Raw genomic sequence first — 24,687 nt, forward strand, 5'->3', positions numbered from 1 at the left:
CTAGCAGCCTATCACTTAAAAACCCAAACTCCTACATGTTGACTGTATACACAATGCTTTTCATATCAGCTGTTTGCAAACAGATCTTTATTTAAAGCCTTACTCGAGTTTTGAAGGCAGGAGGCGGAAGCTATGAACTAACTGATCAGGGCTTGTTTATACCGAAACAAAGGCTTAGGGTACAACTCCATCTGCACCATGTTGCTTGTAAAACAGGTTTATACGATGCAGGAATTCATTATCAATCGTAAACAATAAACTGTAAACCGAGCATCTTCCTGTGCATGAAATTTATTGTGTTTTCATCTTTCTCTTACTTACCCTGGATGGTCCTTTTAAAGAAAGCTTTGCAGGCCTCACAAGAGGCCACACCATAGTGGTACCCCGAAGCTACGTCACCGCACACCAGACACAGTCGTTTGGCCACGGAGCCCAGCATGAATTCACACTTCACTTGGCCTTCTTCCTCCTCAAACCTCCTGGATGGAAGTAGAGAGAAGTGAGGAAGAATATGCACAGTATTTTTAGTGTTGGCCACTGGAAATGAGACAAAAAGGAAAAATACAACATGATGTGATTTATATATCAACCTGTTTGTTCCTCCATTGTTGACGAGTGCTGCTGTGTGCCCATGGAGACCTGGCGAGTCTAGCCCATTACTATGATGAAGACCCTTGGCAAGAAGACCGTAACTGGAGTTTGTGTCCGAGGAAGAGCTGCCCGGACTGGGCTGAGCTGGGCTGACGTCACCCTGAGAGCTGGGGCTGGAGGGTTCACGCTTTATAGAGGAGGGACAGGTGGGGTCCAAGCCCCTCAATGACATCCTGCCCAGATGCCTGGAGGAAAAAGAAGGGACACGGAAAATGAGGAGAACAATTTATTAATGATGGAGAGAGCCATTTATATAATGAGTGTCCTTGGCAACATTTTTAATATTAATGTATTTAAATGAGTCTAATGTGTATTAGCCGTGTTTGCTTTTATAAGTTTATAAATCCGGCATCATTTCAGCATTTAGTCATCTATGGGTGTAGCTCAGGAGGAAAAGCAGTCATCCACCAGCCGGAAAGTCAGTGTATCAATTCCAGGCTACCCCTAACCCCATGCCTAAGTGTCCTTGGGCAAGACACTGAACCCCACTTTGCCTCCTGATGTGTCTATCGGTGTATGAATGTGTGTGACTGGGTGAATGTGACATGTAGTGTAAAGTCAACATGACTGGAAAAGCATTATGTACAGTCCATTTAGTCATCTTGTCATAAGCAACCTAAATAATAACATTTTGTTTATGGGATCATAACATTTCATTCTACAAACTGCACAACAAAGACTCACTGATTAATACATCCCCACCATGTCCACATCCTTCCATTTGTCCATCATCCCCAGTGTTATCTACAACAGCCGTTTGAGATCTCCCACATATGCAAAGCTGCTGTCCATTACACTACTTTGTTTTCAAAGGAGGTGATTGCTTAAGCAAACTTAGGGAAATAGCCTAAGCAGTGATCAACACCACCATTAGCTTGTTTTTATTTCTTTTTTTTGCCTTTTGTCTTCTCCATCTGCTTCTTTCAGTTACTCATGACGCTTGGCCAAACACTCCACAGATAAGTATTTCTTCCAAAGATGCATTAGAGAGTGAAAAGAAATTAAAAAAAGGATCTTCTCAAAAATATTAATGCTACCTTATATTTTATATATCTTAAATGGAATACTGCAATGAGGATAAAAAAAATCAAATGCTTTACCTCTATTTTTATTAACATTTCACAACCAGACTATTTTGGAAACATATTTAATTTCTACAACTTCTATGATAAGTTATGCAATCATGAATGTACTGTAGGTTTGCATGTTAAAGCTTTTGTCACTGTCCTATTATTAGTTATTGAAGTGACCACAGCAGACTCACTGTCACCGTGCTAAAGGAGAAAAAAAAAAAACATGTGAAACCAGCTGAAGTGTACAGTAGGCTCTTAGGCATGTGATCTGCTCTCACACACAACCAGTAATACATCCTGAAAACGCACGTACTTCCATTGTGGGGTCAGACTTTTGCACGTGCATGTAAAAATAAGAAGCACAGACAGTCTCCCACTTCCTTATATGCAGTAAGCTTAAAATTCTTGTGAGTAGGAACATGCTACACCTCCCTGCACACATATACAGAGACATTTTAAAGCATGTGTCCTCATAAACGCCTTAACACATACTTGCATGCAACTGTGTGTCGCCAGGACAACTTTATAAAAAAAAAAAAAAAAAAAAACATCCTCTGCTGTTTCCTAGTGTGTCACACACTTCCATACGCAAAGAAACACATAATATCTGCACAGCTGTGCTTATCCCCCCCTCTACTCTTGGTCCAGTGAGGTGGGTGTCCAACTTGGTCTATTTCCTGCCATGTAAATCAGTCTGCCATCACAACTTATTTGGTAGGCAAAAAGACTGGCTGCATTTAACCACCCACTGAGTAAACCATGGCCATGCGCTGCTGACCCCTCTACAAAGCCACAAAGATGAACAGAGAGATACACAGTAAGAAACTGGTAAAAGAGGTGTCTCATCAGAAAAAACCAAACCACTGCTTTGTGTGAAGAGTTGTGATTTCTACTATTCCCAGAATCAATCTGCAAATTTGTTATTCAGTGCTCAGAAACATTCTTGATAGCCAATAACAACCCATTTATATCCTTGTATGTCCAATTAGCTCTACTGTGGTCTCTTTTGTTGCTGAGCAGCATGCAGCTGTTTCATCTTTGCATTTTAACAGCTTTTTGTGACACAAATTAAGTTAAATCCAGCTTAAAGATTAAATTAGCTGCTTTGTCTATGTATATATCAGTTCATATTCCAAACCAAGCAATCTCTCATTAACCTGTGTCCAAGTTCCAGTTGAAGACTCTGATCCCATTTTCTCCATCACTCCTCCCCTTCATCTATAATCACTCCAGTTCACAATAAAAACAGCCTTGTGAAAAGACTCCAGTTTCCTTTTAAAGTCACACAACAGTAGCTTCATTGGCTATCTATCACAGGTGTCCATATTGCTGTCAGTTCTTGACAGGTAAAGAATGATATAGTATGCGCTCTCCCACATCACCGGGAGGTGGGGTTGGATTCTACTTTGCTTTGTTAATGAAATGGCATTAGAGTACAGTGATCAGATGGGAAGCAACATTCTACAACGTTGTATAAAAACAAGTATCAAAAATCAAGAGACGGCCAGCACAGCTTCTTCAGTCCAGCACCGGACAGATAAATCAGTGTGTGAGTGTGTGTTACAGTGGGTATTTAACACTTGTATACCTCTTGTGTCCCAGTATACAACACAACTCTAACAGCACCTTGGTAACAAAGGAGAAAATGCAGAGTAAAACGACCTGGGGGGGCGGGATAATAACAGAGGCCGATAGAGGGAGTGTGAAAAAGCTGGGGAGGGACAGAAAGAAAGGAGGCAGTCCTGTGGCTTCACTCTTTGATGACATGTAACCATGGCCAGTGTAGACAATGACCCAAGAGATGACAAGGAGAAAAGAAATCTAGAAAAACAAAGAGATAAGTGATTAAAGTCCATAAAAAATTGAAGAAAAAAAGATGCACGACATGATATTATCTTTATTACCACCAGAATCCAAATACTTCTCAGCCCTTATAGACCAAAGTCAGAACCCCAACTCTGCGATGTGGTGATTTAGGTCTTTTTTTCTCCCTCCTTCTTTCTCCTAATAAGCCAAAGCCTAAGAGTCTTAGACAGACTTTGCATGCATCCGGAAGATGAGGTGCTTGAGGCTGGAGCTTGGACCCACAGGCTCTGAAGACTTGGACAGCGTGCCACAAAGGGGATCATCTGCAGCCATCACTGCCCGCTCTCCAGTTCTTTATCTGCCCGCTCGTGTCACAAACAATCAACCAACCTGTGCGTCCACATGTCTGGCCGTTTCGCCCTGTCTGTCTCCTAATTGTCTTTATCTTTCACTGCTGAGGAAGGTTAATTTCCACTCTGAAATGCTCGATGAGATGTGTTCTCAGTGCAGACTGATTATATCACAGCTGATAAAAGTGCAACGGTGATGATAATGAACATGATTATTTTTTTCTTCATGATTACAGCAAAGACATGCAATCAAAAAGCATGTCTGGAGGTAATCAGACAGCTCCTTCACACATCTTTTTCCCACACTTTCACATTAGCTTTGTTTGTGTCGGTGTGTCTGCTGGAGAAGATTTTCACCAGCCTTGGATGGACCATTTTAACCACACCAAGACTAGTTGGTCAATGATTTTCCAACATGACAATGCCAGGATTTATCAGGTTTTAATTGTATAAGAGTGGTTCAGAGAGCAACAGACATCATTTTAACTCATGCATTGACTACTACAGTCCAGTATGAACACAACCGAGAATCTTTGGGATGTGCTGGAGGAGATTAAACAGTGGTTGGACTCTCCAATCATCAATACCGGATCTTGGGGAAAAAAATCACTGCAACTCTGGATGGAAGTAAAAGCTGTGATGATGCATAAGTTTGTTGAAATTATACAACGGCAAAGGCGTCCTATTTTCTACAAACTAAATTATTCTTACCACCATTAGACTGAAAAAAACTACAATTTAAGGAAAGTTTGTGACACATTTGAATTTCATTATTACACATTTTTAAGAAAAATATGTTAAATGGTAATGCAATTTAACAGCTTGCAGTAAGGTCTAGAAAAGAGTAAATTTTAAATAAATGGGCATATGAGCAAATGCTGCAAAGAGTAGGCTATTTTTTTGTGTTTTTATCAGGCTGCACCTGGTTTAGTGGCAGCCTAGTGGTTGCAGAGGTGTGTTCTGGTTTGGAGGAGCTGGGTTCAAGTGCAAGGGCTGGCAACCCAAGTGAACCCCTATGGGTTCTGGGGCATGGTCTTTAACACCCAACTGCTGCTTCGGGAATCAGGCTTGGCTGCCAGCTGGGATTAATAAAGTATAGTAAAAAAAATACTACTAGAACTAAGATGAAGAAATAATTCAACAGTGCATTGTGATGCATTAATAAACAACAAAATAAATTAAAATCACATAAACACAACATCTTGCTCCAGGGCTACTTCACCTGCTGCACGACATGACAGAACAAACGTGAAGTTTTGCGGAAACGAGCTCTCTAGGGTACTTACTCTGTGTCAGAGTGGTAGCTGAAACACTCTGGCAGGTAGAGATCGACTAAATCCATGCGCGCGGCGTCACCATAACCCGAAGAGTTGAAAAGGTCTGCTCGTTTCCGTACCCTCTTTATTCAGCTGATATGTTTTGTCCTCACTTGTCACTGCGGTCTCTCTTTATTCTGCTTCCACACTGTGTGTCCAACTACTCCCCTCTCCTCTGCTGTATCACTCTCACAGCTCCGCTCATAGCCCCCCGCGTGCTTCTTCCTGTCACTCACACCTCTCACCAACAGCTCCCGGCTGCCTTTGAAGTTTGCACTGTTGTGACTACAAGCTGCATGTGACAAGGGTCTCCGAGCGAAGCAGCCGGCCCTCCCTCATAAACACCCAGTCAGACTATTTGAATGGCCTTCCCCCCGCACCACGTTGAGCTGACAGCTGATTGGCTGCACTCTGAGCCAATCAGAGCAAGAGTCGCTGGGGCAGGTGGATATGGCAATAAAGGATGTGGGGTATTTTGCAGGTTTTAGCAGTCAGAAAAAGCTCAACGTGGGAGCATGGATTCCAACTTATTGAACATAAAATTCACTGCATAACCTCTGAATGTGTATAAGAGTAAGTATTATATATATATATATATATATATATATATGTGTGTGTGTGTGTGTGTGTGTGTGTGTGTGTGTGTATAATACAACAATAATTGTAGGATCTTTATCTAACTGTAGATGAGTTTACACAAACATGGAAAACAGACCTGTTCGTATCTCCTACAGTATGAAGGGATATAAAAAAAAATAATAATGATCTACATGAACACTTAATTAACTTATTAATTATCCGCAATTTTAGTCCACGTTCATCAAGCTAAATTTGCCAAATGGTCAAAGATTTTAATTTCTCTATGCTGAAAATCATCTGCTTTATAAAAAGCAATATTTACATTGGTGATAGGACATAACAAAAGTTATCATTTTGAGCTGGAAAAATGTCCAGTTATTAATGCATTTTTATTAATTTATTGAAGATTCAGCTGAGGAACTATTTATCTGAATAGAATCAAAGATCTTAAAAGATTATTTATCAAGTCAGACAAAGCAATGTCTAAATACTAAAGTGAAGAATGTCCTAATAAATCTACCATATGGATGATATGGCAACTTGAACAACTTCCCACACCAACACTGTATGAACATATGGACATCCACACACTGAAACATCAGTTCAATTCTATTTAGGGCTTAACTGACTTACCTGCTAGTGCAGCGCCATTATTTAAGATAATCAGCCTTGGCTGTGTGCCTAATGTGATGCTTTTCGACTTTCACTCACAACGCACACGTGCAAACAAAATGAGAAGCAGTGTAAGTTGTGTCAAGCATGCAGAAAGGTTAACACGTTCAATATGATGTGACAAAAACAAGATATCCCAGGAAGAAAGGCCAACAAACAACATTTAATTTGACACAGGTCTCTAAGCACAACTGCACGGTGGTGCGGTTGTGAGCACTGTTGCCTCACTGCAAGAAGGTTCCTGGTTTGAATTTTAGTAGGGGCATTTCTCTGTAGAGTTTGCATGTTTCCCCCACATATGGGTGGGTTCTCTCTGCGTGCTCCAGCTTCTTCCCACAGTCCAAAAACAATCATATCAGATCATGTGGTGATACAAGGTAGCCACAGGCGTGAGCGTCAGCATGCATTGTTGCTTATCTCGTTTGTCTCTTTGTTTTTCCCCTGTGATGGACAGCAACCTGTACAGGGTGTACCGTATATATCATCCAGTGACGGCTGGGATAGACTCCAAGCCCCCACAACCCTGACTGGGATAAAGTCCACATAAAAGACAAATTATTAAATCTTAATAAATCACATGTTTATTAGTAGAGCATATAGTTGGTAAAGCCCTGCTGAGTCAGTAGTTTAGGAAAAATGCTAAATAAGTTGGTGTTTGATTTAAAACAGATATTTTCCAAAACTATCTTCATATATCATTTCTATAAGTTCACATGGTTTCCTCTGGGATCAGCATGAGTAAAGAGCTAGAGTGTTCTACTTAAATGCAGAGCACCATTTCAAAGAGGGAGAGAGAGAGAGAAAAAAACAAAACAAAAAAACCCTGAATCATAGTTTGTAATAATATAGCACCAATGTCAAAAGACTTTTGGTACTTGTATAACACAGATAATACACAGATTTTCTATATTTCTGCAGATATTTAAGACAATTCTTTATAGTGGATCAAAAGAAATGCATCAAAATATATATTTGGTTGTTTTATTACTTGAGTGAAATAATTTCACTCAATTATTTAGTGTTTTACATCTGGAAGTGTCAAAAGCATTTTAACTGTTGCTGTCAGCTTGTGGTGGGAGCCCCTTGTGTAGTAATAACTGCAGTTAGATGTCCCTGTTAATCACCGATCTGTCCTACATCTCATCTTAATGGTATATCAAGCCATTCCTGGATACAGAACAGCCTCAACTGTCAGATGTTGGTGGATTTTTCTCACATGAACGGCTGTTTTCAGATCCTTTAAAAATATTCAAATTGAATTAAAGGTCAGGATTTTGACTTGGGAATTCCTAAACAATTACTTATTTATTCATGTGTTCATTGGTAGAATGACAGGTGTTTAAAGTTGTTTATATTGTATAACCCACTTTCCACCAAAATCCATTTAAATACGCTCAAACATTGATACACCACTTCTTATGCAGAAATGCCATTTACATTTTTTCCACAAACATAATTTGCAGACAAATGATTTTTACATCACAGCTGCAGACAATGTGGAAGTTACCCTGGTTTCTTCTGTGACCTTGAGACCTACTATACATCTTTTTCTTGAAGTTAAATTTGTTATTTGACAACTCCTGGATTCCATTCATTCATTGGTAGACAGTTTTGGTCCTGGTAAAATAATAGAAGTGCTTTTTGTAATCTTTTCCATACTGATGACACCGTTCTCAAAAACCTCATTGATCTACTTCCACAAATATTTGACATGAAGATCTTGGATAGATCCTGGTTTTAAATTAAACGGGGTGGCCACCAACATCATATTACTTCACATCGATTAAACACACCTGACAGTTCTACCTTTACATGAACCATAGAGACATATTTTGTTACTTACAATATTGGGTCATTACTGTTTGGTGAATGAATAACCAAGTCTCATGTATCTCTTAATCTACTTTTAGTGCTTGTGCAAACATCTTGAGGTTAATCAGTCATATTTACACAGCTATATAAAAAACTTCTAAATGGTACGCCAACTTTCAAATGCCACAGCGAGGATCTGAATGTCTTTCTCCTGTAAGTATCATCTCATGTCTTCCTTCTTGATTCCTCAGCATGATGCCGTGCTCTAAACTAACCCAATCTCCACAGGCATGAAATCACCTGTGCTAATCTGTTGCTGAGACAAAGGCCAGACAGCAGACTGCATGGAAGGGGCTTTACCTCATTGTGCACAACATGAAAACTCCCAGCCAACTGAAACAGTCATTATGACAGCCATATGCACACACGTACTAACAAATATATGAATGCAAACACATGAAAAACTTAAAGAGAAGGTACATAAGAACCATGGAAGATAAGAGTTTTTTTTTTGTAACAGATCTTATCTGAAACACAAAATACAAAATCTTATACAGTTTAGCTATCATTAAAAAAAGATCTCTACAAAGAATTTATCTTAGGAAACAACGTAGACATCAAAATGAAGCAGCTCTTTGCCCCTCAAAGGCTTTAACTTGGCTACTACCATCAATGGATCATTTGCTCATTACTGGGAACAATTAAAGTGATATAAATAGAAAGTACAGGTTACTACGAATCTTAAAACTCAGTGAAGTGATTGAGGTTGTTTTGCTACTTTTTGCAACAAGGCTGCATATATAACTCTCCGGCTAAATTATTCATAAAGAAATTGTTTTGTCCAAAACATCAGTTTAAGACCAGATAGTGTTGACACTGCCGTCTCAAATCCAGTTTTAGTCATTTAGGAATAGATGAAGGTGAGATATAAGTCAGCAGGATACAGGCCACTAACGCCTGCTTGTTTATTTTTCCAAACCCATATTTGAGAATCACAGATGTGGCAGAACTGCTGGTATATCTGGAAAATGTTTGTCTCGCTTTGTTTTTGCTGTTAATGAATTTCCAGTCAGAGAATTCAGAAATTAAGCATCCAGTAAAAATTATGCAAAATATTTTCAGTTCATTTTAGTATGAAGAGAAAAAAATGTATCATGATGTCAACTTCTAGCCTATTTAATGTTATAAATGAAGATGCTGGCCTATAATTGGTCAAAAACTGTAAGGCAGGAATAAATAAATAAATAAAAATTAATAATTTTGTCAGTCATGTCATGAGTTAAAGTGATATTGATCCCAGATGAGCCTTCAGCTCATTTTAATTATCAGCTGATTTTGACCCAATATTGGTATATTAAGTATTTTTGTACATTAAATGAGTAACATTTATTTCACTATTTCCATTACCCTTGGAGATGTCTGTAAAATGTAATAAAAATAACACATTAGCAGATTGTGGTGCAGAGTTGGGTGCTATTTTCACACAAAGCTCCTTACTAGTTTCTAAAATGAATTCCTAGAAAGTTCAAAAACAATGACCCTGATCGTATTCGGATGCTTTAGTCCGCATTGATCCTTGATGTCAAGCATCGGTTGGCCTCAACCTCTTTTGGAGCATGCACTTAATGAAATAAATAAGCTGATAAAAGCAGGCTCTACAATTTAGAGGAACAATGTCAAGCAAGAGAAAAAAAAACAAAGAGGATGATTGGCAAGCAAGCTTGACAAACAGGACATTGACATGAGCAGAAGCAAAACCCAAAGTTGACGGCTCATGGAAACATGGAAACAAGCTAAATGCAGCAAATGAAACCAAGCATGCATGGCTGCAGTTAGACCTCAAAAACATTTTTACACTGCGGAGCCCCAACTAAAGACAGAAGCTCAATAGCAGCTCTGGAGGGATGCTGGCTGTAATGGAGCACCCAGCTGCCAGCTATTGACCCAGCACACCAGATGCATATATTTCTATCTGAAGAACAGGAAAAGTCCAGGTGAAACAGGCACAACCCTGTGTGCGTACATTCACTCTTTTCCCTATCCCTAAATTCACAGCCACCAAATCTCAGCCTCAAGCGACAGCTGTCACAATGAGGTCCCAAACTGGACAATCACTCAGCAACTCCAATCCCCATCACACACATTAGCATTAGCCTCAGTACCAGCGACTCGTTATCTGCTTAGTTTATATCCGACTCTTAGCCATCCATCAATTACTGAGACAGAGGGACAGACTATTGACACTGTGTGCAAACATCCTTGTCCCATTGCACCAGCACTGCGTCTCTCAGACACATGAAAGCTTTACAAAAGGGGGCAAATACGAGAAGGTAGATAAAAAGAATCAACCCTAAAAAAGAAAGTCATCCTATTATGACAGATAGAGAGTATTGTTACATTTGTATGCTTTGCAGTTTGATGCCTTTAAATAGATGGATGGGCGGGAAATGAAACATAAAATAACTGACAGGTGAGCACTTGGAATAGGATCAGTTTCATATTGATCTGTGGCACACTGTATAGAGATCTGAGGTCACGCACACACATCCTTGGCAGAAACCTTAGAAACCCCTTGGGGGAAGCTTAAAGTGACATAACCATAGAAATGTCACTTATAGCTATTGGGACCTGCTGATGCTCCTCCTCAGAGGGTTCAATGGTCTTCAAATGCTTTTCACTTATCTGGAGATCCTGCAGTCCCACTGCGGAGGAAGTGAGTCACTGCTAGGAAATGTATATGCACAGGAAGGCTTTTAGGCAGACAGGATTTCATTAGGACTCATTTAAGCCTGTTCTATGAATATTTGAGACTGCTCTAAGAAATCCAGCTCAGTTGCAGGCTTTTACAATTGCACAATAACCACTTGGCTAGATTGCCCCCTAGTGGAACAATTTCCTTCACATTTATACTGCACAGCAATAGTAGAGGGGGAAAGAAAAGTTAATAGGACTCACCTGTTGCTAGAAGTTTACCTTGTAACGTGCAACTGTTCTCTTGTCATTAGAGCACATTGTCTTCTGCCAGCTGCCCATCTGAAGGGTCTTTACAAGTGATTAGTCTATTTAACCAAGTCTCCCCTGACAGCATAATATGATTAACACAGCAAATACTCTTCATATTCTCAGCAAGAACTATTGGATTAACTGGTCATCTGCTGGTCACCCTCCTCCTACTGGTCTCTGTATGTTCTGCACTGCATGATGGTAGAAAGAAAAAGAGGTCTATCTCTTTCTATGCACATGTATAAACAGGAAGTTCTCAGTAAAGCAGCTACTTGATATCTTTTCCAAAATAGGTTTTTAGTATGTTTGGATTTCATTTGTCTTCTGTAATTTAAGCATTATGTAATTATTCTGTTCCATCAGAAGTTTTGTTCCCTTTTTCCCCCCCAAGAGTTTTCTTTATTCAACGCGGGCCTCTAAAAGCAAAGCTGCAGATAGCTGCATATTGTGCAGATTGTAGAGCTCTTAAAGGCAAGTGTAAGTACATTTACTTTAATAGTGGAATTATCTCCTTAACACTCACGGGGCAAAGGGAAAATCTACTTAAAGGGCCAATCCAAATATGTCCTTTTGAACCAGCTTGGAGAGCTGTGGACTAGATGGTGGTCTTTCAGAAAAGAGCCACAGCCGATAAGGAATGTAATTTTTATCCAGTTTGGGTACCACTATTCTTTTTTGACTCCAAATCTTAAAATGCTCAGTTTGGAGGGCTGTATGGAGGCCCATTTGACCACTTCTTCTAAATACCCAAAAGACAGGGGTAATCCACTTACATGAACAGCAAACAAAATGGAGGACAATACAGCAAGCACAAAGAGGTAAAAGGTTAACAATAGTTCACCAGAGTGTGTACAGAGCAAATATGCATTTTCTCTACTGTTTTCTGTTGCATTTAGAGCTTCATTCAAATGTGTTACACTTCTACAAATATTAATGTACATTTTCAAAACATCTCTACTTAAAATATATCATTTTTATATTTCTTTAGCACTACAGTAATCTTAATAGCATTTATTCAAAGTACCCTTAAACCTTTGTCATAATTTTCTTTAAAACAAATCACTCTTGATAAAGAGTGCGAAGAGCAAAAATACAGACATGATTAATGGTTTGGACTTTCCTTTTTTGGGACTCTGTATCTTCTAATGCACCTGCACTTTGAAAAAGAAAGAAAAAAAACTCCCTGTAAGGATACTTGCTACTTATTTGACAGTTGTCATAACTCACTATTTTCCAAGTTATAGCTGCAGTAAAACAGCTCTTTGCAGAGTGGCCTAATGAGTTGTTTCCAGTAAATAAATTGTTTTATCTCTAAATTGTTTGCATTTGATGGGCATTAGGAATAAAAGTGAGTTTTTTTGTTATTTTTGATAATTGTTGTGTTTTCCATTTATTGGTGATCTTTAAAATTGTGTTTTTCTTTTCTTAAATGTATTATCTCTTTCATTGTTGTGTTTTATGCAGTGTTATCTTTTTCTGAAGGGTTGTTTTTTGTCAAATGTTTTGGTTTTTTTTATTTATTGCCTCTTGTAAAATGTTTTTCCTGCCTTTATTTGTTTTTCTGAAATGTAACTTGTAACTGTAACTATATATATATATATATATATATATATATATAGCTAAGGAAAACAGCATCACAGTTTGCTTTTATATATTTTTTATAAACTTAATGACTGGAGTAGTTTGAAAAACTCTTACATTAACTAAGTACAAGAAAATATGAGTGCCTGCTTTCAGTACTTTCATTTAAAAATTTGTGAAGCAGTCTCACTTTTTCCCGTGTTGGCTTTTTTTTTTTCTTCACACTGGCACCTGGTTTCCCAGGCGAGGAGTCTCTGATGTGGGTCCAACACACTGAATCCGGGGAGTCAGCACCACACACGCCTAATGCTGATGTCAGGAACTATTAGAAACACTTTCACATGCCTGCACTCACACAGAGAAACAGCATGCAGTCTATCTCATCATATCACTTTTATCTCCACAGGTGGCAAATTTAGCCCTGTGGCTTAGTGTCAGCATGTCTACACTAAACAAATCAACACAAAACACGCAGAGAAAAGAGCTATCCTGTCATGTTTTTCTTTAAATAAAAAATAAATAAATAAATAAATAAAAAAAAACTAAAGCACAGCTTTATGCATTCACCCTCTGGCTTTATCTTTATCTACCCATCCATCTGGACACCCCTCTAACTTGGCCTAACACGTTCTGTCAGCAACTCTACAGGTGAGCCAGTCTCATCTCACGACACTGTGTCCCTCTGTGAGGAGCTAAAGCCAATACTTAGCTCACACTCTACCTCCATCCCTTCTTCCTTCACATGTGTTATCATTCTTTCCTTTTTTCTGCGACTCCCTCCTGTCCCTAATCATTTCATCACACAGATGCTTCCAGGTGCACCTCTGGGACATTTCAGCTCACAGGCGAGATGTAACACCCCCCCACCCCCCATCATCCTCTCTTCAAGCTTCAGGGTGTTCTCCCAGTGACCCCACCTTCTGGTCATCCCCTCACCCAGTTAGTTTGCTCAGCACAGACCACTGATTCCTGGTACACCAGTCAAAATATAATTTTCTGCAAGATTACACATGATAATGACTCGCTTTGGAGGGTTGCCATAAATGATGACTTCCAATTATACATGCATAACTATCGATCTGTCAACAGAAGCGGTCAGGAGGAAGAGAGGGGAGAAGAGGCACAAGGCTGGACATGTGTACAGTGATATTTCCAGATATCTTTCTTAATACTGCTCACATAAACAAACACATAAAGAAAGAGTGGGTGCTGCTGTAGATGCACTCAGTGGGTGAAAAATTAGCAAAACTGCTTACAAAGTCTTGCACAAAAGCTTTAAAGGCAGTACCACTGGGAGCCAATAAAAAGCCAGAGATGTGTTCACCTGGGATCAGAGTAGACCTTCACCTGCAGGCGCACACTAAACACCCACTGACACCTCTGAAACACCACACTGGACTGTTTCTAAGCAGATTGGAGCAAAAGACACATCGGTCCATCCGCTGCGATTGAAAGAAGCCTGCGTCTACTTCTTCCCAACCGCTCGTCTTATCGCTTTTGCTCAGTACTCACTGTCAGTTTCATCCACGGGCTGGCTGGTCGGTCCTCCACTCTACAGCTGCAGTCAGTCAGTCAGTCTCAAGGACAAACGCTCCAGCTCTCCTCGCCTCCGGTCTCTGTAGCTCAGCGATGCAGCAGGGCACACACAAATTCATAAACACACACACACACACACACACACACAGTGCCCTCTCCCTCTTTCTCTCCTCTCAGCATCTCACTCTGATCTGCTGCTGAGTTTACCTGCCTGGCTTGCTCACAGGGGAGTCCTGAGAGAGTGTGTCAGACAGAAAGTGTGTCTAATAGAATGGGTGTGTGTTGGGCATGGGGGGGCGCAGCCAACTTCCCCTTTCTCCTTGTGTGCAGAGAGGGGGGTGAACAGTAAGGAAGAGTAAGGGACACACAATACTCCAATATACCCATAAATAGAGGTTTTCTGTTGCAGCCTTGCAAAAGAGAGGGAGGGGGGGGAAATACACGCATCATATTTCAGCAATGTTGACTCAGCATGTGAATGTGATGCATGTGTTGAGCTACAAATATTTTAAGTTCATGTATTCATGAGTGGTTATGTATTACAGAGCTATGAGCGCGGGGCTCCTGGAAAAGTTCCCTTGATGTGCATTTTCAGGAAGGATCAAGTTCAGAGCGAGGTGCTGAGGTTGAGACTGGCTGCATTTTAACTTTAGCCAGTTAATTTCATACTCCCGTCCACAGAAAAATAAGTAGTAGTAGCAAAGAAATTCCATGAAAATTAAACCACGCAGTTAAGCATAGGGTGATTATTATCTAGCTTATCTCACATTTATCAGCATAAATCTTAAAACAAAGCTCTTTGTTATGCAAATAACCATCAAGCTAACAGTCAACAGGAAAGAGATCAAGATCTAGATTTATGAGTCTTAGAAAAAAAACAAAACTGACTCTTAAGCCACGGCAAGCTAAATCCTACGACTGAATATTATAAAGATTTGGTCAATTCCCAGCAGAAAGTCACCCCTGCTTTCAAACAGGGCAACAATGGCAGTATCGTTCTGTGGGATTTTTTCTCTGACACACGAAAAAGATGAAGCAAACTGGAGCAATCTAGTAAAAATGTTTCCAGAGTGCTCAGGATCTCAAGCTGACAAGTTAACATGCCAACAAGACGACAAATTTATGCATATTTCAACATAACAAATGAAAGGCTTCAGAAAAACTGCAAAGTCCTGAGCAGACTCAGTCTGACCTGAAGTGATGCAACCCATCCAATCTGGATGAGCACGACCGTTTGTCAAAAAGAACTGAACAGGTTTGTAGAAGAGGACTTCAGGCTCAATTGCTCCACAGTGTGGTTTGTACAAGTACTAATCCAAGTGTATGAATACTGAATATGAATGGGTAATTTAGATTTTATTTTTATTAAGTTTACAAAACATTTCAAATACTTTTTTGTTTTGCATGGAGAATTGCGTGTAAAATGATAAAATTATTTATGAAATCCTAATCAATTTAAATTTGCCTCAACTTATTATCCCATTCAGACCCGAGGTGCTCTGTATACAATCCAAGTTGGGGTACAAAGTATGATGTTGGGAAATGATGAGGCATGGTCACCTACATCTGGGGATAGAGACCTCAACACTTCCAACACTAAATTATATTTTTAGTACTTGATAAATCAGAATGACAGAATTTATCCCAAAAGGATAACAAAACTATATTTTAATAGACGTAATATTTCAGCCTCAGTCAATATCTCTAAATCAGCCTTGGTTTTGCAGGGTTAAAAAGACAAATGCAGCTACAGTACATCATCTCATGAATCATCACAACAATGGCTAGCTAATTTGCCAACAGAACCGCATCACTCAGCAAAGTCTTATAACAAATTGAGGAAAAATCAACACTTTATTAAAAAAAAATTATTATTTTTTGTCTGCTGTTGTCAATTTTTTCCTTCTTACCCACAATTCTGTCTAATTAGACGTTATTTAGTCTCTTCTTTCCCACAGTCCTGATGATAGGTCTCATCAAGCTAATTAAATGAAAACACCTGTTACCTACAGGTATGGGAGCCCTTTAAGTGACACCAACATTTCCACTAATTTTTTCCCCCAATAGTTTCCAAACTTGCATGGAAATATTGCACATTTAACCTGTCACTTCAGTATTTACTGAATAAAGTCACTTAGCATGGTTACAACTGGCTAAATGCTACAGTCTGCAGCAGTGTCTTTTATAAAAATACTATTTAAAACAGGACAGAAAAACAACACTTTTAAACATGTATACAATTAGATTCTTCTTAAATATCTGCAAAATTGTGCAGTGACTACACATCCATGCATACTGATGCAGAATGAAAAAAGTGTGGTTCTGGTTTATATATGTTTGTGGGGAAATAAAACATATTGGCATGACTTGCCCCATTATATGGAGACTAAAATGGATTAACATCCAGATATCCCCACTCACATCCATGCAGAATACACCAATTACAATAAAAAAAAGAACATAAAATGTGTCTTGAGGTAATGTCTATTTAAACTTTTGATTAAAAAAATCTTGTGCAACATTGGAAAAACCATTTTGCTTTAATTTTCTAACCAAGTCAACTGTCCGCTTTCACCGGCACATGCTGAGGAACTGCTATTAGCTTAGGCCCAATACTCCAGTTCTCTGGCCAGTAATGCCGGCATCTGAGGTAACAAGTGATGAAGCATCAATGTAATTTTTTTATTCTCCAACATGGAGTGAGAGCAAAAGAGGTCCTTTTTCCAGCTCAGTTTCTGTCAATCACTTTCACATGACAAGGGGTCTTTGTGGATATCCCAGGCCTCTTACAGCCTCCCCAATATGGGAAAGCTTTCATCACATATGCTCCTGGTATACCATGCCTTGCTTCTTCCATTCTTGTGGCTCACATGCCCGGATTACTCTGGACCTTTAATACCAACAACAATAAAAAGAAAAGGGAAAAAAAGAAAAAAAAAGGCCCTGAGAAGAATTCATTACTTTTTCTTTTTGTTTGGGCATTTCACCCTAGTCTGCTTTAGGTTCACAATCGAGAAACTGGGTGTTCAGTTGAAACCTAAACCTGCTCCTTTAGGTCTCTGAGTGGCCCGGATGGGCTCAGTGATTCCCCTTCCCTCTGGGCCCAGCCCCATCCCTGGAGTCCAGCCCATGGTTTGCAACATGCGATTGCCCATGTTTGTGTCAGGGATGGGAGGTGCACTCTCCCCAACCACACCTGGAAAAAAGGTTTCACAGATTAAAAAAGGGGATATTTCTACATAGTTTAGACTTACACAAAGCTGAACACTAATTATTCAACTTAACAGAACCCACTAATAGGTCAGGTATTAATTCCACAGCAGAAAATTATTTGCCAGTTTTTTTATCCCAAATTAAGTTAAGTCCTATGTTAAGATCTTTTTAGTCTTAAATTTATTGTGAATCTAATCCAGTACTTTGGATGAATGGCTGAAATTAGTGTCAAGAGTTTGCAATCCTAATTTTCTTCAGTGTTAAAAGACCTATTCTTGTTTCACAGATTTGGCAGAATGTCAACATACTGGAGCAGCTTTAGCGCAAACGTAAACATCTAATTGACTTAGCTGCATTTCCAGTCATGTCACAAATACATTCAAACAAGTGAAGCGTACATGTTTCTGTCTTGGACAATGGTCATTTTGTCCTCTCTTTTCCAGGAAGTTCACTTTGGTCTCAGCGCCCAACCAATTACTGTTTTTAATCCTCTCTTTATAAGTGAGCTGTGCAAAGTAAAGCTGCTCACTCCATGAGCTGCTAGTGCTCTGGTCAGGACTAGCTAACCTGGCTTTAGCAACACAGCATGTTTGTAATGTATCAACTGGCCCAGGCATTTGAAGAGTATTTTGCTTAACCCTTCTGAAAATACTAAGGAAAGCCCCTGTCTTTTATTTATTTTACATAAAAATAAAGAGAAGATGTGGAGGAAAGCAGAATGAGCCAACTAAGCCATTCAAATGAAGAGAAGAGCCAAAAATATAACAAAAGGGGCAACTGGCGAGAGGTACCAGATGGTGTGTTAGGCACAGCTAGGTGTGCATCCAATACCTGAGGGTGCAGCAGAACCGAGGGGGGCTGCCTTTCGCCTCCGCTTGACATCCCCTGTGCATAGAGAGCCGAGGTGTCCGCTGGTCTGTCTGCAAAACCAGACATGAAAATATGGCAGCATTAGTGAGACTGCACAAAACCATCAAACATTGTGATTTCTTTTAAAAAGGGAATGTTGATACTGCAGCAGAAACAAAAACAGGAAATTAATAATGAGTTCTGGTAGTAAACTGCAGGAGTTTTGAGTTAAATTGTGCTCACCTGCTTGCTGTTTTTACTGAACAGCTCCTCCGATGTCCTCTGTCTGTCCGTGGGTCCCAGTGCAACTGAAGTGGCAGTGAGGGGAAAACAGAGGATGAAACTTAATGTCTGCAGCACCTTTGACCCTTTTAAAATAGAATAAGGGAAAGTAATAAAAAAAAAAAAAGCTCACCTGTCCGTGTTCTCTCCTCGAGGTTGAGCTAAACCAGGGCCTGTTAGAGACATAATAGAACAATTAAAGCACCACGTTGCTGCTGTGACAGTTGTTCAGATGGAAAAAGAACTGATAGTTAACATTACTCTCTCCTGCTAATAAGCCAATAATAACAATAATAATAATAAATTAATCATGACATATTCTACAGAAACCTAAAAAACGTTTTCAGGAGTTTATCTTGGCTTGACAGCCTCTCCCTTCACATTTGCATTGCAGCAACAGTTTAATATTTTTTATTGATTTGTCTCTACACACAAATGTAGAACCAGTTAATCTACAATGCCATGTCTATCTAATATATATATATATATATAAAATTCTAATTGATATTAACCACACATTTTTCACTATTACCCTTGGGCTCTCCCACTACAAGAGCAGATTAAAGAGAAAATATATATAAAAAATGAATTAAAAAATAAATAAATAAATATATAACACACATATAGACATACAGACAGATATTTTCACAGGCGAATAAACAAAAAACCAACAGATTAGTCAAATTCAAAAGTGATGACAGAAAGAAGAACTCACTCATGGGAATCTTGCGTTTGCCTGCTGAGTCTTTCGTTAAAGCCCTGACTGGAACTTCCCTGCAGCCCGGCCTCAGGTCCCTGCTGGTTTCCATGGAGATGACTCAACCTGGCCTGAAACCCTGACAAACAAAAACATCCTTGACAAATAAACTCAGCATAAAAGTTCAGAAATTGCTTCATTTATTTTGTCAATACCATTTTGATGCAGCAGTTTCGACTGAAAGACCATTTAAAATGTTAAGAAGCAACTGAGCTAATGACATATTGCTGGGGGGGGGGGGGGGGGGGCAGCTTTGTGAAGTGGGAGTCACTCCACAGCCATATTGTTGTGGTGGCATTTGTGTGGCGTGTTGGCCACCTGCTGGTGGCAAAAGAAACTGCAACAATACTGTAAAATGTACATTATTCGCTTGGAGCCTTCATACTGTAAAAGTCAACTCTACAAAATCCATTCAGGAGAGTTTTTTTTTTTTGGCAAGGTGCTCCATTTTCTGATAATTTGTGCTGCAGCTTTGAAGGCAAGTATTCCTGCCTTGTATCATGACAACCTACCTCTCTGTGCATTGGGACTCAAGAGTGGAAAAGATCCAGTGAGAATGCTGTTGAAAACTGGGTCAGCAAGGTCCAGCTCCTCTGATGCTGTCTCCCTCTCCCACCACGGAACCACCCCAGCTATCCCACATGCACCACCAGGTCCAGAACCAGACCCTGGCTCGCCCTCATAGAACCAGTCACTCTGTTCATCGTCACCTGGAACAGACGCAGAGCATGTGACCTCACAAGATAAAAATTTATGACCGTTATCATGAGGCCTCCACACAATGGGAGCCTTTATGAAGCAATCTGTTTCTTCTTAGTGTCTGATCTCAAAGCTAATTTGACAAGCTGACAATATCTGTTAGTTAACAGTGACATTAGTTCATCCAGAAACCAGTCTTCTTTTTTCCCCATTATACTGTATGTACAGGAATCGAGTTAATAATTATCTACATAGCTGGTCCTGTTCAATATGATAAATACTTTTAGAGATATTAGAGAACAAACCTTGCCTTCCCTCATCGTTGGTATAAAGGCCGCCATCACTGCTGTTACTGACACTGCTGGTCTCACTGAAAAGAAAAAGAGTGACATTTTATAGAAACGTTTATGCAGATTTTAAGAAATCAAGTCAAAAAAAGCAACGAAATGCTGTCAACTACAAGCAGGAAAGTTCAACAACTACAATGTCATTAGCAAAGTATTAGAATGAAAGATCTTTCTTTTATACACTGAATGTGACAGTGTACAGTTTATATGGAAAAAAAAAACTGTTTCACTGTTTACAATGTAAATTAAAAATAGAATACAAAGCCAACATATCATTTAGAACTTAAAAATGCATATATGAAAGGAAATTAAAATTCAAAAGATAACTACTTTATGAATCCCAGAGGGAAATTATACATTTATATAATTAACATATACAATCTCATTTGAATTTGATGCTGACAACGAAGAAAAAGACTCAAAAATGATAATAACAAGCATTTTAAAAATACTTGGAATATGTCACTGCTTTTTATTTTGACAGGCTATTAAAGTGACAAAGCTGAAAAACCAGCGAATTTCTGCTCTGCATTAAGAACAGAAATGTTTCTGCAGTGAAAATTCTTGCATGGACGTGAACGCATTGCCAAAACACTGAATTGTGTCAACACAGTAATAAACGTGCCGTTCTCTCAACATGTTGGTTGTGAATAATTCAAATTGATATATGTATCCAATAACTACACATTGGTTTCAAGACTAGATATGTTGTCTTTGTAGCGTTTCGATTCAATTATAGTTTAAATGATTTGCAAATTAATGCAATGCTTTATTTTATATTTCACATGACCCTTGTGTTTCAGATATGAGATTGTAAAATAAACATTTTAATGGATTTTGCTTTTCTACAAAACCATTATTTCATGTGAAATTCACATAACTGAATAAATTATGAAACAGACAAAAGCACTGTTTATTTGATACCTGACTCTACAACTTACCTGTAGTCTCAAAGACAAACACACTCATCTTAATACAGAAGCAGAGACAGAAGTCTTGACACTCAGTTGGAATCAATGAAAAATAAAGTCAAAACACTAACCACCTGTCACTCATGTCCTCATCTGAGCCCTTCTGTTCCTCCAGCTCCATTTTGTCCTTGGATCCTTCCACTGGAGAAGAGACCGGGTCCTCACTCTCAACCACCACCCCTTCATCTGTAGCTTCCACTCCCAACCTGTGGGTTGCCAACTTCCTCTTCTTTACCCGGTTCTTCCCTCCTCCCAACCCCATCAGTCCACTTCCACAAGGCTCCATGGCAACACTGCCTTCGATTCTATGCGGCCTGCCGCCAGCGCGGGCTTTAGGGACAGGTGGGGGCCCAAGTATGACGGAGGAGGGGGGTTCTGGTTCTACGGGTGGATCCACAGCCATACGCTTTACTTTACGCCGCCGTCTAAGGCTGCGAGTTCCTTCTGCTGACCCCAGAACAGCCAGGTCATCAGGCCAAAGTGGCCGCTTGCTTCTTCCCAGGTCAGCTGCGTGAGGGGGTCTTCTTTTGGGACCAAGCTGTTCATCAGAGTCACTGTTATCTCGAGCATGACTGTTGGCAGCGGAGACACCTCCTGTGCTGGCACGGTAGTCCTGCAACAAATGGCATGGTGGTGAATACCAGATTGTGGTGCTGCTGCTAAATTAAGAAACTCTGACAAACTCAAGTATGTTAGCTGGGACAACAGTGCATGTACTGACAAATTTAAACAATACAGTGTCAAGGAAATATTCAAATCAGCATCTTTCAACAGTGCAAGAAGATGCTACCAGCAATTTCTTGTTGCTATCTGATGGTGCCACATTTTTTACTTTTTTAAGTGTACAGTGAGAAAGACAGTTGCATATGAGGATGCCTTCAGACAATCTCAAATGTTCTGCTCAAAGATCTGCTTGACACAAGGTTTAAAGTGATGTTAAACATGTAAATTAACTTTTGTGGCCTCACCTTGTGCTCCTCCACACTGGACTCTGAACCCTCACTGAGGTGGCCAGCCTCCCAAGGTGGATGTGGATTGTCTGAACGTCGCTTTCTCCCCCTCCGTTTCCGAGCTTGTCTCTTCAGCAGACAGCCCACTGCCAGTGCATGATCTCCTCCATCACCAAAACCACCACGAGCAGCTTGTTCTGAACTCTCCTCCAGCGCTGACACCAAATCATGGACCAGCTCGTCCATTGTCCGGCGAAAGTGCCTGGAGGGAAGGAAAGAGGTTGTGGTGTTTTGCACGTTTTCTTATAAACCTGGCCACTTCAATACCTTAGAATTATGAATGGTCACTGGTGAGTCTAGGAACGTAAGTATTGAAGAAAGCAGGGTGGGGTTGTGCACAAGTAGCTCGCAGGCTATGATGGATGCCCATAAGTAAATGCCAGCAAAGTTTTTGTGCATGTTGGCAAAACGTGTGAGCTTCCTCTCCCCCCCTCCTTTGGTTTGGTTTGGTTTGTTTGTTTAAAGAGAGACAGACTATGAGAGCAGCCCCTACGTATTTTTTCAATGCAACAGCCTTAACTACTCGATGTGGTCAAAAGCAACGTCGTTGAGCTAGCTGTGAACTGTCATACGCCAAGCTAATATTCATGTTACATTACATTGAACCTGTTTCTTTTCGTCCTGGAAAGTTAGAGCCCACACACAATGACTATATTTTCTAACACTCACGTTATTTAATCTGCTCCAAAATCTTATATTAGATCCCAAGGTATCGTTTGCAAATTCTAGAGATATTGACTAATCTGTTCTTTTAGTTAGCGATTGTAGTTAGCTTTGTAGCTTACCGTCTTCTTGCTAGTTAGCTCTGTTCACTTAAACTAACATTCAATTACGACATCTTAAAAGCCACTCCAATGCTGGAAAGTGAATGTGTTTTTAATATCTATGCCAGTTTAATTGTAAAGACTGTGAACAATTAAAAATAGATTTTTAAAAATATATAGTTTCAGAAGAGGTTAGCTGCTAGTCTATTAGCACAAGCTAGCTTGCGTTATGTAGCCGGCTGATGCACGAGAGTTTAGGGGACGTGAGCAATATGTTACGTCCTGATGATTTTAAAGACCACCTACCAGCCAGTTCCTGCTTTGCCGATGGTTTTTAGATTAGCTGCACGGAACATTAAAGCCACTAAATACCAAATATCTTTAGTCAGAAACAACAGACGAAGAGTGACACATCGCAGACACCATACTGACACAAGAGCTAACGAGCTGTTAGCTGAATCAAAATGCGACAAGGGGACTCCATGTAGCCAACAAGAGCCAAGATGCTCTCTTCAGGTACTGCAGGAAAATATAACTTTTACTTGGTACTATGACAGCACTTAAAAATTCGCCCAAATTTGGCTAAATTCTAAAGACGTACTGTGGACAGATTGAGCCATATTTTATAAGTACCGTTATAATGAACACAATAACGTTTAATATGCCTACGCGAGCGTCTCTACTTTACTGTAAACCAGAGTTTGAATGCTGCAAGTGAAGGCAGCCTTAAATTCAATTCACGTGTATTTACCACTACTGAACCCTAGAGGACGGTGTGAAACTGAAAGTAGATGGAGGCTCACCTCTGTTCTTGGCCTATCAAATGTATACCAAAGGTGACCATTTCTCACACATTTGTAATAACAGTGTCATATTGGTTATTGGAAGAGTCAGAAGAGAACGTCACCTCTTGCAACAGGTGGTCTTGTCTGATATTCAGTAACAGCCATCATGGTGGTGGTGGTGGGGCCAGTTCTGCAACAGGTGTCACAGTCTGTCTGTTAAGTAATGGGAAATTTACACCTAGAAAAGACTGTCAGGCATTAGGAGGGGGGAGGCTGTTTGCCTACACAATTAGTTGTCTGACTGGCGTGCGACCATGTCTGCTGACGTCCACTCAGACCAACATTCTGTCAAACAATCCTTGTAGGCATAATCCCCTTAAATGCCTAAGAAGTCAGGGGCTCTATGGATGACGACCGCTCCAGGACCGACTCAGGTTTCCAGCAGGGGGCTCAGGTAAATTTAGTAAGACATAGTTAACTTGCACTTGACTGTCAGATGCTTGTGGTGCTCAGAGAGTGAAGACACACGCTCTTGAACTTGTGGCGTTTCCACATAAGAGACACCTGCTGAGAGGCAGCACAGACCAGACCTTTGCTGGGATTAAACTAATAATGGAATCATGACATCAGC

General features: G+C 39.9%; 2 protein-coding genes across 4 annotated transcripts in view; both read right to left on the reverse strand.

Moving 5' to 3' along the window:
* LOC121633773 (estrogen-related receptor gamma-like) overlaps positions 1-14,579 on the reverse strand; it is a 34,807-nt gene extending 20,228 nt beyond the window's left edge. The window contains exons 1-3 of one of the 2 annotated variants that reach the window (XM_041976012.1): positions 14,356-14,579; positions 591-836; positions 322-479 (exon numbers count right to left, since the gene is read on the reverse strand). In XM_041976012.1, the coding sequence (XP_041831946.1) occupies positions 322-479; positions 591-823 (391 nt within the window). In that variant the 5' untranslated portion in view covers positions 824-836; positions 14,356-14,579. Of the gene's footprint in view, positions 1-321; positions 480-590; positions 837-5,166; positions 5,515-14,355 lie in introns of those variants that run through there. The other variant, XM_041976011.1, reaches the window with a different exon arrangement.
* Positions 14,580-16,032: 1,453 nt separating this feature from the next.
* On the reverse strand, positions 16,033-23,782 carry gpatch2 (G patch domain containing 2). Of its 2 annotated transcripts, none has more exons than XM_041976334.1 (10): positions 23,578-23,782; positions 22,466-22,709; positions 21,572-22,110; positions 20,485-20,549; positions 19,993-20,190; positions 19,439-19,559; positions 18,857-18,896; positions 18,685-18,749; positions 18,424-18,512; positions 16,033-17,575 (listed from the first exon to the last, which is right to left on the reverse strand). In XM_041976334.1, the coding sequence occupies exons 1-10, from the start codon at positions 23,625-23,627 to the stop codon at positions 17,406-17,408; spliced, it is 1,581 nt and encodes a 526-aa protein (XP_041832268.1). In that variant the 5' UTR covers positions 23,628-23,782; the 3' UTR covers positions 16,033-17,405. The 2 variants fall into 2 exon arrangements, with proteins under 2 accessions (XP_041832268.1, XP_041832267.1); XM_041976333.1 differs by having other exon boundaries at positions 21,569-22,110.
* Between the last annotated feature and the right edge of the window lie 905 nt (positions 23,783-24,687).

The sequence above is a fragment of the Melanotaenia boesemani genome, chromosome 22, assembly GCF_017639745.1.
Source record: "Melanotaenia boesemani isolate fMelBoe1 chromosome 22, fMelBoe1.pri, whole genome shotgun sequence".
Classification (NCBI taxonomy): Eukaryota; Metazoa; Chordata; class Actinopteri; order Atheriniformes; family Melanotaeniidae; genus Melanotaenia; species Melanotaenia boesemani.

Excerpts from the sequence above, each read along its gene's own strand:
- gpatch2 (XM_041976333.1), bottom strand. The coding sequence starts at position 23,627 with ATGTTCCGTGCAGCTAATCTAAAAACCATCGGCAAAGCAGGAACTGGC. Across the intron at positions 22,111-22,465 it reads CCAGTGTGGAGGAGCACAAG|GACTACCGTGCCAGCACAGG; the intron begins GTGAGGCCACAA and ends CATTTGTTGCAG. Across the intron at positions 18,897-19,438 it reads CAAACGCAAGATTCCCATGA|GCCCTGGTTTAGCTCAACCT; the intron begins GTGAGTTCTTCT and ends TGTCTCTAACAG.